Source organism: Musa acuminata, chromosome BXJ3-11 (genome assembly GCF_036884655.1).
Source record: "Musa acuminata AAA Group cultivar baxijiao chromosome BXJ3-11, Cavendish_Baxijiao_AAA, whole genome shotgun sequence".
Classification (NCBI taxonomy): Eukaryota; Viridiplantae; Streptophyta; class Magnoliopsida; order Zingiberales; family Musaceae; genus Musa; species Musa acuminata.
Window position 1 is genome coordinate 6473588 of NC_088359.1, and position 15837 is coordinate 6489424.

Genomic DNA, 15837 nt, shown 5'->3' on the forward strand with positions numbered 1-15837 from the left:
TCACATCTAACAAATATTTTTCAAGAATAACAGTAACATAAGGCACAAAAGTTTGACAACAGCTTCGTCATATCTATCAAATATTTTTCATATCCTTTACTCCTCCCTTTGTCAAGGGCACCAATGTGAGAAACAAGAAGGAAGACCTTATATGTGCTTTTCCATGTTTTCATGTTACAAGTCAGTTTCTCCAGAAAGATATATTTTCTGGGAAAATGAACCTCAACTTAATATCAATTTTCTTGATAGTCCACATGGATATTTTCAGTCATCTGCAGTTGAAATTTAAGGAGAAGTTGCTTATCTTGTACATATATTAGGCAAGCAAGTTAATACAAGGACATAAGGCAAACATTGACAACAAAATAAAAGGTTCATAAAACTAACAAATTTTTCAGAAGATAGAATCTAAGAATAGGAAACAAAAGGAAGTGAACATAATTTCTCTTCCTTCACTAGCTATGACAATTGACTTATTTTCTGAAAGCAGTATTCAACACATTTATGGTACGGATTGGATGCATTTACACAATTATGGTGGATTTGTTCTCTCTGGACCATCCTGTTATCCTGCATCTTCACACCATTTTCCACTGAAATAAGAAAACAAACAGTGATAGTTAGATGAAGTCAAGCTTCTCGTACATGAAATCAGACAAAATAACTGAAATAAATCGACAAATTGAGCAAAATCCTAAATTCCCAACACATCAATCCTAGTTGATAGGGAAGCATGAGAGTCAATGAAGCACCTAAATTTCTTCCAAAATTTTGGAATCACAAAATTTGGTAATGTCTAAAGAAGTAGACCTGATCTCTTCTCCTTGTTTTGACTTTTCACCTCCTAAGATTTTCTTGGAGAGCAATACTCAGCACACCGATGGTATGGATTGCTTGAATTCAGGCATGAAGGATTGACATTTTTTTCAACAATTGCAAACCCTTGATTCTCTTTATGAATCCCCCCATTTTGAGCTGCAATAGGCCCAAAGACAAGAATGTCATAACACAATAAATAAGTCAAAAGTAAGGAACAGTTGTATTTCTTTCTTTTTTTTGGTTGTACTCCATCCTCCATTTTTCACAGAAATCAGAAATCGAACAGCAACAGAGCACCTAGTTTTCTTATTTCAGTGGAAATAAGAAATCTGAAAAAGAAGCAGACCTGATCTCTTCTCCTTCTTTTGTCCGTTCACGGTGGGGTTTCTTGAAGAGCAGTACCCCCCACACTGATGGTATGGATTGGCCGCGTTCGGGCAAGAAAGAGCCACGTTTCTTTCCGCCGCTATATTCCCTCGATCCTCCTTACGTCTATACCCAACTTGAGCTGCTGCGCCAGCTACGAAGAAGAAAATTTAAGAGCATGAATAATCTGCAGACAGCCGACCCCAAATAGTTGTGACTTGCGATTTTGTTGTCGTTGCTGATTAATCTGAAGGAAAAAAAGAAGAAGCGATGATGACACTCAAGAAAAAAACCTAAGTCGAGTAAGGGACTTCGGGGATTCGATCCGTGAGATCGTCGAACGCAGTACTCCCCACACACATGGAAGGGATTGGAGGCGTTGATGCAGCCCGGATTCACCTTCCGCTCCCTCTCCATCCTCCGCCAAACTTCGATCTCCAAACAGCAGGCAATCCACCTCGAATGAGATCGGGGAGTAAAAGTAGGGTCATAAACGCACCAACGGCAGGAAAAACGAAGAAAAAGAAGTCGAAGAAATCACTCGGGTCGTTGGCGGGCGGCGTGGAGCGTTTCTGTGCCGTTAAAGGTCGAAGAAATCTAGAACATCACAAAGAAAAAACTTCGTTTACCCTTCTCCAACAACGTGTTTTATCGCGATTGGTTGACGATTCACAACATTGCGGGGCCCATCGTAGTTATCCCATAAAAATACGGTACGATACACGGGTGTGCCGAAGAGAGATGAGAAAGTATCGGACACGACGTGGTGATTTGGGCGGGTCAAACACGGGGGCGTCAATTCTCGACCAGAGCTCGGCCCATTGACGAGAAAGTTTTGCTTGTGCTACGTCAGGTTCTTTGAGGGTGGAAGATCTCTGTTGGTAATTGGTATTTTGCTTAGAGATTGCAGCTTACTGTATCTCATGAGTTTTCTCTTCTTCTTCTTTCAGTTTTTGTGATATCTGCATGCAATTCAAATCCACCATTAAGTTTCGTTACAAGCAGGTGCTGATCAGAGTAAGTAGTAAAGCATTTACTTAGATCAAACCAATTGCATTCATCTAACAAAGAAATCTGCGTAAATATAGTCTTCACTTCCATTCATAGTCTTCATTGCATTTGAAAGATAGCTACAGGAAGTACAGCCAGTGGCTGTATCACCACAAGGGTACCAAACTTGTTCTTCACAACATGCTTCTCTTCTTGAAAGAGGGTTTTTCTCTTTTACTTGCTCGTTAATTATTAGATTCGTCCCTCCCAGTGGCAATCGGCAGCGGCGTCGGACGACTTCAGAAGGATGGCTTCCACATCACCCGGCGGGTTCAGCCCCATGGCGGCCGCCCGGTCCCACCGCTCCATCCGGCTGAGTCCCAGGCAGGGGCCATACCTCATGTCCAGATCGAACTGACGCAGCCTCTCCTCCTCGAATGCCGCCGCCGACGCTGTCTTCCCGTGCTCCGCAATAGCCCCTACCATCGGGTCGTAAGTGGACGAGATCGGCGATGAATGTAATGCATAGTACAAGAAATTGGGGGTGGAAGATAGGGTACCGAGGACGGGGCTTTGGTCCGGATCGGTGAAGGACAAGGCGATGGCGGCGGACTTGCCGGTGCTACTCCGCTTTAGGGTGGGCTTGGCGATTCCTCCTCTCTTCTTCTGGCGATAGAAGCCTCCCATGCCGACCGACGCCATCTCTCCCGCTCTCTCTAGACGACGGGGATGGAAGATGGCTTCCACATTCACCTCCATTTAATGGTAGGTGGACATGGTGATTCGTGCCGCGAGTCATGATCATGTCTTTTTGAATTTTGAATCGTCGGAGAGCGTTCCGATGTGCCGCCAGAACTGCTGGCGTGAAGCATGTCCGGCTGGGCGAACTCAATCGTCCAATCTTGATCCGACTTCTAACGTGCCCAACTCCCACCTTCGATCGGCTCGGACCGGTCGGGTTAGACCAAGTTAAAGGGGCCAACAAGGCTATCGTACATATAAGCTATTGAAAAGCTGCATTCCGTGTTCCCCATCCTCGTTAGTCAGGTGCAAAACAGTCACCTCATCACTGACCAAAGGACACACCTTGCACCAAAGTGATCTAACTTGGGTTAAGAAAGTGACACTTCTAGTAAGAGATGAAGCCTTACAAGCATCCTCTATCTTATTCTTTTCCTGCACCAATTCCAGATTTGATGATGATGATTGTATGTGGTTCAATTTCTCTTCAAATCATGTGGAGAGTTAATTAAGAATAATTAAATCTCTATTATTTAGGGTTAATTAATAATTAAAATAAATAAGTAAAAAATATTAAATATTATGGATAATATAATAGAAAAAAACACTCCATAGGATGCTTTTCATAATTTATGCTAGGGTAGCCCTAAGATGGTAAACGAATAAATATTCCCTTGTCCTATAAATATATTTTGATAGTTTATATAAGTTTTGAAAGTGAATATACATGCTCAAGTTTGATTTAAATTTTATTTTATAAAATCATCTAAAAAATACAACAGAGTCATTATTAATGTTATTAATATAATATTTGTTTGCTATATTAATAGATTAAGATAAGTTTGATAAACTTTATGCTTAAATGAACCATGTTATATTCGATTACATAATCAACTTAAAAAAAGGGACAAGAGGGTGAACTGGACTAACTTGCTCGTCGGAAGGGCCAAAGTCGAGAAGCACCCAGACCGTTTTGCAGGGAGGTGGTCACTCCCGAGCTGCGGGCGTCTTCACCTCAAAGTCGTCATCTAATGCGTAGAAGAGGGTGGTCCATCGGCTCGGATCCCAACCAACACCAGCTTGCGCCTCCCATCTCAAGAGCGCACCCACATCGCAAAGAAAGGTTGCCAACCACTCCAAGGATGAAAGGACATATCCCACCACAAATGACATTCAAGTCGACAGCCCTCGGAGCGCCAACCCCTAGCCACTCGCGGGGACTTAGCTGACCCTGCCGGTCCAACCCTTGCCCGAGACGCTGAAGAAGCATAGCCACCTCATCATCCTACTCATTCAACCAGAGATTCCCGATGTCAACTCGCAGACTAAACCGTGCTGACTAACCACTGCAATACTTTTGTTCACTAATATATAGTTTATATAAGTTTTGAAAGTGAATATACTCAAGTTTGATTTAATTTTTTTTATAAAATCATCTAAAAAATACGATAATGCTTGTTCACTCTTCTTAAACCGTTTACGATAGATAAAAATATAATATAAGGTAGTGATTTTATTAGTTTTTCTAGTTTTTGTTGATTTAGAGGCTTTTATATTCCAACTTCGGTTTTTTTTTCATCTTAATTCTACAATTGAGTGTAATACATCTCATTTATAAGTATAACACTAGAAAATTTATCAACTCATCTCAAACTCTCACGAGTAATTAAAACATGATAAAAATAGTTATTCTATTAGTTACTCAATTCATGATAATTTTAGAGATTTTTAAAGTTCAATTTGGTAGAATAAATTGGTTTAGTTTATTTATGATCATGATTCTTTTTCAAATTTTAGTATATTCCTTTTGGTATATTCTTCATGATTCTTTCTAGATATTTGAGTAAATTCTTCTTGATATATCCTCCACAGAATGCTTCTGAATAAAAATAGATTATGGAGGCTTAAACATAAATTATCGAACTTTAAAAGGATTATGAATAATAAATATTATTTTATTAATTTTTAAAAAATATATAAAATAATAAAGTGATTGTGAATAGTAAAAGAGTAAGCTCCGTATTACGCGTGTAGGTTTTGCATGTAGTAGTACTTTGTCGGAAGCAGAAGTATCAAAGTTGTAGCACATAAATGACTATACTACGAATACAACATAACATGCTGTTTGGGTTTCAGATGGACCCAATTAGATCAGGACTCTGCTGGAGTGCAGATTGGACTCGAATCAGATCTATCTTGATCGAACCAAACCGGATTCGAGCTCAATCAAGAGCGACGGCGTAAGCATTAGCTTTGGCTTGGGGTCGTCGGGTTGGCGCCCACATGGAGCCACAAGAACCACGAGCCGCGCGCCAAATATCTCCTGCAACCAATGGCGCCACTCCCTCCCATATCTCCTGCCTTGCTCACGCACACACATTATACCGGAGGAAGAGAGACGGAGTAACCACCACGTCGGCAGCAGCTTCTCCCCTCTCGCTCAGTTCTCACCGCTCGTCTCCGCGATCGCCACGCTCTGGTGCGTCCTCTTCCTTCTCAATCCCCCTCTCCTATAGAGATCGGATGCCGATTGGATTTGGTATTTCGTGCGGATCGTTCCATCCGTCTGCTCTCTTCCGCCCTTTTAGGTCGTACGTGTTGGTAATTGCGTGGAAAACGGCTCGTTCTTGATGTTTCTGTGATCAATCTGCAGTTCAAGCTGGATGATGGCAACATCAGCAGTCGTTGGATTAAGCACGGGAAAGAGGCTTCTGACCTCTTCATTCTGTCCCACCGACCTCGCCGAGAAGTTATTCCCCATTCTGGATCAAACTACGCTGCCATTTCCAGCGGCCTCCACGAAGTCCGTCGTAGTTGCACAAAAGCCCTCCCCATTCAGGCCGAATGCCCCACCGACCAGACACGTACCGATCATCAAGGCACTGAAAGAGCACGTCCATACCTTGGCCCCTTCACCTAGTGATCTCGAATCCTCTCTGGAGGCCCTCATCTTGCTACAGAAATCTATGTTGGAGAAGCAATGGGAACTCCCGTTCACGCAGATGACAACTGTTGCTGCTCCTGGAAACGGCTGCCGGGTGCCCGAAATCGCTCGCTCCGGGATATCTGCTCGCGAGAGGAGAATGATTTCGAGAAGGAAATGTATTGGTCATAGGGATGCCATGGCACCTGCAAGCAGAGTGACACAGCTTCGATCTAGTGTTAGCCCTGAGCTGCTTAACTCCGATGCTAGTGGTTATGTCAGAGGAACCGTCAGTGAGAGCTTGCTTACACATGCAGAGGTCGTGAATCTGTCGAAGAAAATAAGAGCTGGTATGCGTGTAGAGGAACACAGGTCAAGGTAAGTAATTCTTTCTCATTCAAGTTGTTATTTACCATCTTATGTTTTATGTTTGTTCGAACATTAGGGACTGAGGAAGAACTCAGCAAATTACATCCTCATTTTAGCTCTATTCTACTTGACCAAACAAGAAATCTACCAATGACCTGTCTATCTTGTGCAATTGCCATTGTGCTCGTCCAATAGTTGTTCTTGTTAAACTTGTCAGCTCCACCGAGTGCTTTTTTGCCTATTTTTGAAGCATTATTAGCACATAATGTCCTAAAAGAGATTGTTCTTTTATAACTGTAGAAGCCATTCATTTATATATAGAGGAGTACAGGTCGGGTCAAAGTAGGTAGTTTTTTCTCATGAAAAATTGTTGATTAACATCTCATATTTTATGTTTGTTTGAGCATCGAGAAAGACTAAGAACTTTGCAAATTACATCATTGTTTATAGCTTTATTTTAGTTAATCAAACAAGAAATGAAGCAATGATCTGTTCATCTAGTGCAATTACCATTGTGCTCATGTTCAATAGCACTAGTTAAACCACTCGTGTGCCTTTAGCCTGTATTTGGAGCTTAGGAGAGGTTGTTCTTTTATAAGTACAGAACATATTCATTTGATGAGGTTGAACAAGCGAACAGCTGCATAGCCTTAGTCTATCTATGGAACGAGTTTTGTTTCTTCGTTCCTCCTCTTGCTAACTAATACAACTTTTCTCTCTAAGAAACCTGTTCTATATAATTGAAGTTCTCTCTTTTACAACAAGGTCACAGCTTACCATTTCTAAGACAATCAACTTCAATTTGGCTTTCTAAATCATGTAGATGAGACCACATGTTATTGTCATTTTCTTGCTGTTGCTTCCTCCTCTTCCGATTATTGTATGACTGAACTACTTTGGTTTCAGGCTGAAGGAAAAAATGGGATATGATTATTGTATGACTGAACTACTTTGGTTTCAGGCTGAAGGAAAAAATGGGATATGAGCCAACCGACAAGCAACTGGCTTCTTCACTGAGGATGTCGCGTGCTGAACTGCACACAAAAATGATCGAGTGTTCTCTGGCAAGGGAGAAGCTTGCGATGAGCAATGTCCGTCTGGTGATGTCTATTGCCCAAAAGTATGATAACATGGGGACTGCAATGGCCGATCTTATCCAGGTAAACCTCCATTCTACTGGTTTTACAGTAGTCCTGGATTTACATGTCTTCACACAGGCATACAAGTCTTTCTACTGCCAAACTAATTGCCTGTGTCGCAGGGTGGTTTGATTGGGCTTCTTCGTGGGATAGAAAAGTTTGATGCTTCCAAGGGCTTTAAAATTTCTACTTATGTGTATTGGTGGATACGGCAGGTGAGTTGTTTAGCTGTAATATTTTACAGTTCAACACATGAATGATCATGGAGGTCAGCTGAATTTGTATACACACGAGCAGAAATGATAACAAGGCAAACGATAAATTCATAGCTCAAGCTTTGCTTCATGCCATGGTGCTTCCTCCTTATAAGATTTTAGACATGTACTCTTCAGTATCCTTCAAACTCTGAGCCTTATATCATGGAAGATCCTATTTCAGCATTATTATACATGCTTATTTGGTCCAATTGTTTAGTCTATTGTTGAACATCAATTTGATTCCAGACTTCAGTGAAGAAATCTTTCTTCTTACCAGGGTGTCACAAGAACATTGTTCAAGAACTCCAGGACTTTAAGACTGCCTGCTCATTTACATGAAAGACTCGGTTCAATTAGGCATGCAAAGATCAGACTGGAAGAGAAGGGAATTGCACCATCAATTGACGTGAGTTAAACTTTATCATACTGCTCAATGGTTTTCCCTTTTTACTTTGATGCCCTGTTTTATTGCAACATCTTGTTTCTGGGCATTTTTTAGGTCAAAATTAATCAAGATAACCTTTCATGCTATTCCAGTTCTTTTGTCATTTCATCATCATTTTGGCTGTTCTGATTTATCAAGCTTTAATAACACTGGTCGTAACTAGCTTTTCTTCTTCATGGTCTTGAGCATGACAGTGATCTCTCTCTCTCTCTCTCTCTCTCTCTCTCTTCAATCCCCAAGACTAAAATCCATAACAATTTTTATATTCAGATCAGGAATCTTATTGGTAGGGAAATCAATTTACATAAACCTTGCTACAGTATTAAGGCATCAGTGTAGAAGTGGAGTTTACCTTTGTGTAGAATTCTTTTACAAGGGACTAACTTCTCTCCTTTTCAGAAACTTGCCGAGTCCCTGAACATGTCACAGAAGAAAGTAAGGAATGCCACACAGGTATAAGTTTAGTTTTCATCCATTTTATGCACTTCTTCTGTTTGATCCAGATCCTGTGAGTAGCTAGTTTGTTCCTCACATTAAATGGTTAGAGATGCAGGCTGCGAGTATAGTACTTTCTATCGATAGAGAAGCCTTCCCCTCCCTGAATGGCCTTCCTGGCAAGACTCTCCACAGTGTAAGTACTGCTTCTCGATTTCTCTACATGCAATATCTATTATCTTTATCCATTCACATTGTTTCATAACACCATTTCTTTCCCTCCAGTATATTGCAGATAGGAACCTCGAAAACAATCCCTGGCATGGTTTTGAGGAATGGTCTCTCAAGGTACTTGAAAGAATCTGCTTTTACCATTCATTGCCCATCTTCCATTATAATAAGCAATTCATTACTAAACAAGATTTCATGATATATCTCCCTCATGCAATCATGGTATTCACATGTTAATCCTTTTTGTCAGGATGAGGTCGACAAGCTCTTATACATGACACTCAGCAACCGAGAGAGAGATATCATAAGCCTCTATCATGGTATCGACAATGAGTGTCATACATGGGAAGATATCGGCAAAAAGTAAGTAGTATATTCCTGTCAAATAAATATCTAGTTTTTGTTGCTTGTTCTGAACTTACAATTTGGACACTGATACGAGCATGTTCTCTAAATGAAGAGAATGCATGTTGAGCATGCTTTCTTTGGCCTCTGCCACTGATAGGAGAAATTGTATTTATTTTTACTGGAATTGCAGTCTCAGAATTATAGGTCCCTTGCTAGTCATTGCAACAGTGCATAAGAGCTCAAACCTCATGCTTCGGTTAAGTTTTCAAATAATCGATACTAGTTAGTAACATCTTAAAAATTTTGGACTTAAAGCTCTAACCAAACTCCTACTTCTGTCCACTCCTTTTTCTTGCACTATCATGTCAGTAGACCACATAGACGTGTTTTGTAAGTTCTCCCCTAAGAAGTAAGGGAAGTGTTTTCATGCTCCAAACTAGTCATGCAAGACTAAGAAATGGAGTGTCCTTGCAAAGTTTGGAAATAAAGTATTTTTCCCTACTTCTGACTGTGGATGCCATAAGCCAGTGTGATGCAAAAGATATACAAACCTAAAAAATGGCTAAGATAACACTAATATTTTTATCATCATAATGAATTTTAAGTGACGTTATAAAAATCAAACGGACTTTCAACTAAGGCAAGTTTATAGGTTTTGCAAGGATACAAATATATATTAAACTTGAATTCAGAGGGATAAGTATAGAAGTCAACTGTTTAGGGAGATATATATAAGTTCTTAAGGGGGAAAAAAAGAAAAGGTCTCTAAACTCTAAATTGGAAGATTCTTTGGTTCCCTTGCTGGGGGGATGAAAAAAGGTTCTAGGATGATAGTGTTAGTTTAACTCTCTTGATGCTTGTCTGCATGCGTATTATCTCTATTTCAACTGTCACCTATGGTCTTCTACATTTGATCATGAGTTGGTATATATCCCTTGACAATAAGTTCCTGTAATGATGGGGAAGGTGTTGATGTGGTTTATTCTTCATATTTTAACATCATAAATCATTTGTTCATCAGACAAGTGTGATAGTGGTGATGACACAATACATGAATTTGGCTTGGCAATTCACAAACATGCATGTGTAATGAGATGTGTTCTCGATGCTTACTTGCTAACAGCCGAGATCTCTTCACTAGGTTTGGTTTGTCAAGAGAGCGTGTCAGGCAAGTGGGGCTTGTTGCCATGGAGAAGCTGAAGCATGCGGCAAGAAGAAGAAAATTAGAGGCAATGTTGGTAAAACAATGAACGACATTATACTGGCTTGGCACACACTTACCTGTGCATATGAAAACAACAGGACACATGCGGCAAGAAGAAGAAAATTGGAGGCAATCTTGTTAGAACATTGAAACGATTCGTATTGTATGAGAACTGCATCTCTAAATTTATTTTACACCGAGGAGTATTTATACATGTACATGCTTGACTGGAGAGTTCTAATGTGAAGGCAAATTAGATATACACACTGTCACAAGAATTTTTCCTTCATTTGTTGTGTCTTTGTTCTCTGACATGGCCTATTCTTATGCATGCCTACCTTAAGATGTAAGAAAAATATAGAAAAGGTTGGCCTAATATTCTTGTAATTAGATCTGACTCTGAGGTTTGTTTCACTCACAGAATGTATGCTATTGATTCTGTAAAATGTAGATTAAGAGAATACATCAATCGATAGAAGCATCGAAACTTGTCAGGAAAAGATCCAAACTTTTCATGTTGCAAACAAGATGTTGTTCGGAAATGACCCAAATCTGATATCGAAAGGTAAAGAAAGGAGCAGAAAAGAGATAACCCTAAAAACTGCGAGAAACGGGAAGACGTCCGAGAAGAAGGAAAAGAAACAACCTATTGGGCCCAATGAAACCGGGGCCTCTTCGACGACCTCCAGACCTCAAAGCCCTAGAAATCGGAAGAAGAAGAAGAGAAGAAGGCCTGGCCCGAGACGCCAGAGAGGATCTCGTATTCCAAGAAGAAGGCGACGACGTCGACCTCGTCGTCGTCTCCGCCAGCGTACGTCGGAGTCGCCGCCATGGCTGGCCGAAACCCTTGTAAGAGAGAGAGAGAGAGAGAGAGAGAGAGACTGCAGAGGTGAGCGAAAACTCCACAGGCTTCATGCTAATGTCTTACGCGCCGTGGCGGCGTTAGGGTGACCGTTGGATGAGGAGATACGCCCACACAAGAGCCTTTGATCGTTTGATCTACCACGTAAGACACACGCGTGTTATCTCACTGTGTAGCGTCAGTCCGTATATATGTATGCTTTTATATAGCAGCCTAAATTACTAAGCCGAGTTTGAAATATCAATGATACTGCATTTAATCTCCATCCGACATCAAACGGCACTCACGACACCCGACAGCGAAACGACGCCTCCGCAAACGCGCAGAAGGAGAGAGAGAGAGAGAGAGAGAGAGAGAGTGAGGAGGTCAAGAAAGGAAATCATCCGCAACCCTATGAAGAGCGGGAAGAAGAAGCCCGAAACTACGGTGGAGGAAGGCGACGGAGTTGAGGAGCGCAGCGGCGACGCCGGAGGAGAAGAGGAGAAAGGAGGAGGAGAAGAAGAAGGGGAGAGGTTGGGGAAGGAGGAGGAACGAGGCGAGGTTCCGAGACTGGAGGAAGGTTTCTACGAGATCGAAGGCATCAGGAAGAAGCGAGTGCGCAAGGGTCAAATCCAATACCTTATCAAATGGTAAGAACCTCTCTCTCTCTCCAATCCCCCTCGTTTGTAACCCTTTAGGGATTTTTGCGTGGATTGCTCAGCCCTCTTCTTGTTGGACCGAAGGCGAGGATGGCCGGAGACTGCCAACACCTGGGAGCCCTTCGAGAACATTCAATCCTGTGCCGATGTCATCGAAGCATTCGAAGAGAGGTCAGCCTTTCCCCGTCGCCGCTTTAAAAAAATAGCTCTTTGTGGAGGACTTCTCCTTCTTGTTGTACATCTTTTACTTTCTTTTTTTGGCGAACATGAGATCTTCCGATGGGCGGGCAGGTCGAGGTCGCCGAGGTCGCGGAAACGCAAGCGGAGGCCCGGCGGTCCGTATGGCATGGCGGCCCACAAGAAGCGCTCCATCGAGACCGAGGAATCAAAAACGGCACCGAATCAGAACTTACCGACTCAGAATGGTGCCAGTGGCACGGCGGTGGCGTGTGCAGATGCTGATAAAACCCATGAGCAAGTTGGAAAGAGAGTGGTTGTGGACGAGGAGGTAGGAGACTTGAAAAAGAAGACAAGGACAGAGAAGGTCAAGGCGATCACTTCTAGAAGTAGACGGGGTGATGGACAGAACCCGGAGCTTCTTAATTCAGCAGATCAGATAGAGACCAATGGGCACGACTCTGTGAAACCTTCTGGGGGGCAGGAGGACGGTTCCATGGATGGGTTCTCAAAGGTTGAAAGTACTCAGGCTTCTCAGGGCAATGTAGCAACCGGTGCAAAGAGGAGGAAATCTGGGTGTGTGAAGAGGTTCCAGCAAGGTTCTGCAACAGGTCATTGGGACGAGCAACAGAACGCATCTGTGAGGAGGGAAACTGGATCTGGTGGCAAAGGTGAGAAATCAGGGAATAAAAACGTTGTTTCTGAATTAGACAACAAGAATAAGTTGGATGATACTGGAAAGCCACCTTCAATCACAAAGCTCCTAGTGCCAGTTCGCTTCTTTGCTTCCGTGACAAACAATGTGCAGCAAGTGTCTATAACGTTCAAGGCTCTAAGGTGAGATTCTGTAGAAGTGGCTACTTTACCTCTTTTGAAGTCATCACTGTGGTTGCATTAGTTATTCATCTAGAATCTAGATCCATTACTTTGGATATTTACTAAAGTTTTACCAAGAAATTTGAACATAACAAGCTTCTGTCTTGGCGTTTTCTTGAAGGTTTAACTGAAACACATCTTGCAGTGAACCTTTTGTAATTTTGCAGTTTGCAATGTGATAATTATATCAGCATCAATAGCATTGGTGTCTAATCGTTTATAGAAGGAGGATTAAATTTCTCATGTCTTGGGATCAGTTCCTTTTAGGACTTTGGTGAGTCTTGATGCCACATTTAAGTTTAGAAATTGAGTTTGATTTGTACTTTCTATTTTTATGATATTTATCTTGATTTTGTAGTCATTATAGGACTGATTATAATAACTGCTTTCAAGATATAACATCCTCAGACAACATTTCTTATTCTTTATAAAGAGTCTAAAAGACCTCAAACTTATGAATAAAAGTGGCTGTGTTTGAATTGTTAGGGTTTGCAAATAAATGGTTGTCTTTCCTTTAATCTATGTTGAAATTCCCTGATATATTTAAAAACAGTTGTCCTCTTTTACCTGAACAATGATTATGTATGATCAGAAGTTTGTTTGTGCAACTTTTATCATGATAATTTGTAAACTTTTTGTAGCTAGGTGGCTTGGTATCTCTCACATCCCTTTTGTTTATCTGTTACTCTTTATTTCTCTCCTTAATTAAATATAAAACTCAATTAGCAAGAATTAAATAATTTAGGCATGGGCAAGCCAATACCTTTCTGTCATGCGTCATCACTGTGTTGTTTGGCAAAGGCCAAATCGTAGCCGTATATGCCGCTACTGTTCTTCTCACAATACATCTTTATCCGTGCCTAGAAGCGTGACAAACCCCGTTAACTAGCATCTATTTTCTCTTCTGTACTGTTTTATTCGTTCAATTATCCCTATATTTACCTATCTTGGACAATAATAAATTCTTTCCTCTTCTAAGATCTGATTCTGTTTATATATTCTTTGGTATTGGTGTTTTCTTCAAGCTGACATCGTACTGCAGCTGTCTAAGATTCCCTTGTCTCCATGGTTTAGGTCTGATCAACCATCAATCTTATCATATCTGAGCCTTTGTTTTCTTGCGCTGCTATTTTTTTTTTAACATGAGATGCGCCCTTTACTTTTTAAATTTTAGTGTCTGCAATTCAATAATTTCAGAATGACTTTTGGTTTTACCTTGAAGTGATATGAGTTCGATGCATAAGATCACAAAAGATGTCTTAGTTTGTTAAGATACACTATACTAATAGGAGGATTTTTTTTGCTAGTCAATGGTTTATGGCACTGGAGGCATCTCAGAATGTGTTGGCATGATGCATGTTGATACTGATGTATCTGCATAAGCTCTTAGTCAACCTGATAATGTATTAGCTTGATGCATGTCAATTAGCTTGGACTAGCACCAAAATTGATGCTGCAGTATGATGCTTGAGAAATAGTGAATCGTGAATGCTTTAGTGAAATGAGGAGATTGCTTGATTAGTTTACAAACAAGATCATTAGAAAGATTCTTTTATCACAGATTCACAGGGTAATTCATGGAACCTCCACTGCAAAACATTAAATATTATTTTTGTATTTTATTTTGGGATTAGTTTACTTATTCACTTGTTTTTATTGTTCATTCGAACATCCCCTTGATCCATAGGGAGAAGCCTAGTTGATTGTTGATAATAATGGCATGCATAAAAAATTTCTTTGTGTTTTGGCTTCCATGTCAATTATCATTCTGGACTTTATAGTTGCCAATGTGGACAATGTGAAAGAAATAATTGTGAGATAGATTGTCAATTTGGTCCAACAAGTTGTGGCAGTTTGGATCTATCCAGAAACTTGCTTTTTCTGGTTAAGCCAACATTAACTATGCAGATAAGTTATTCTTATAGACTGATCTGTTTGATTCTTGGTTGTAGTGGCATGCATTAAACTTTTCCATGTTTGTTTGTCATAGCTTGTATTTCCTGTACATTCAAACGCGAAAAGGTTAGAAGAACTAATCCTAGAATAGATTATCAAATTGCTTCAGACTGTTGGTAGCTTTTATATGCTAAATTGAAATTCTGTAGTTCCTTTATGTTTTAATTGTCATTTACAGGATCATTACTTTTCATTTATCCATACTAAATACACAAATTTTGGTGTTTCTATTTGATCTCTTTCTTAAAGGAATCAGAAATTTTGGGTTCATTGAACTGAACCTGATGTATCTGCTAATAATGTTTACAGGTGTAATTGCTAAAAATAGCAGGCAACACTCTGCACTCCCATTGTCAATTATCTAACACTTGTTTCGTGTTCTTGTATAGATCTGATGGAAAAGAAGTATTCGTGGATGACAAAGAACTAAAAGCTACCAACCCATTATTGGTATGATGCATATAGTCTGTTCATTCCTTGGTGTATTTTTCCAGACATTTGGTTGAATGTTTCAATCAAGCTTTTTAATGTGACAGCTAATCAGTTTCTATGAGCAACATCTTCGCTATAGTCCAAATCAATGATCCCTTCATAAAAGGGTTGAATATTCATTCATCAAGCTTGCTGGAGCTGAAGAACATGATGCATAGGTTCCTGATGCCTCAACCTTGTTCTCGGCACAGTTTTGTATGTAGAACATTACTCCGACTTGAACTAGTTTTCTTGCCTTCTCCCATGCTCTAAGCTTGTGTTCTTTTGCAACATCGGCAACCAACCAGCTGTTGTGTTTCAGAATCAGATATTGTCTGTATCCCTTACATGCTATATGGTTGTGTACATAACTCTATGATCCAATTTTGAGACACTGATAGATCCAAAGGTTCTGCACACTCGACAGAATTTGCCATTAGGATGATGTATGATTTCATATTATTAGATCTGCAGTGAAAGAATTACTTTGTTAAATACCAGAGTTTAATTGTCAATACGTTGATTCATTAATCCAAGAAAGAAATCTTAGCTTAATCAAGGTTGGATTCTAATCTCTGTTCATTAGTTTA

At 40.4% G+C, this 15837-nt stretch overlaps 3 protein-coding genes across 4 annotated transcripts; 2 read left to right on the top strand and 1 right to left on the bottom strand.

Moving 5' to 3' along the window:
• Nucleotides 1-278: 278 nt before the first annotated feature.
• On the bottom strand, nt 279-2934 carry LOC135652265 (uncharacterized). The gene is made up of 5 exons (XM_065173090.1): nt 2736-2934; nt 1479-2654; nt 1166-1339; nt 811-975; nt 279-593 (listed from the first exon to the last, which is right to left on the bottom strand). Exons 1-2 carry the CDS (start codon nt 2932-2934, stop codon nt 2428-2430), a joined length of 426 nt encoding a protein of 141 aa, XP_065029162.1. The 3' UTR covers nt 279-593; nt 811-975; nt 1166-1339; nt 1479-2427.
• A 2327-nt stretch (nt 2935-5261) lies between these two features.
• Nucleotides 5262-10556, top strand: LOC135653358 (RNA polymerase sigma factor sigA-like). Its single transcript, XM_065175254.1, has 10 exons — nt 5262-5395; nt 5570-6217; nt 7170-7368; nt 7470-7562; nt 7882-8010; nt 8449-8502; nt 8603-8680; nt 8770-8832; nt 8966-9078; nt 10205-10556. Exons 2-10 carry the CDS (start codon nt 5580-5582, stop codon nt 10311-10313), a joined length of 1476 nt encoding a protein of 491 aa, XP_065031326.1. The 5' UTR covers nt 5262-5395; nt 5570-5579; the 3' UTR covers nt 10314-10556.
• An 833-nt stretch (nt 10557-11389) lies between these two features.
• Nucleotides 11390-15666, top strand: LOC103970678 (chromo domain-containing protein LHP1). 2 transcript variants are annotated; one of them, XM_009384554.3, is made up of 5 exons: nt 11393-11758; nt 11852-11938; nt 12059-12781; nt 15166-15226; nt 15313-15666. In XM_009384554.3, the coding sequence occupies exons 1-5, from the start codon at nt 11523-11525 to the stop codon at nt 15358-15360; spliced, it is 1155 nt and encodes a 384-aa protein (XP_009382829.2). In that variant the 5' UTR covers nt 11393-11522; the 3' UTR covers nt 15361-15666. The 2 variants fall into 2 exon arrangements, with proteins under 2 accessions (XP_018676499.2, XP_009382829.2); XM_018820954.2 differs by having other exon boundaries at nt 11390-11758; nt 11852-12781.
• The last annotated feature ends 171 nt before the right edge of the window (nt 15667-15837 follow it).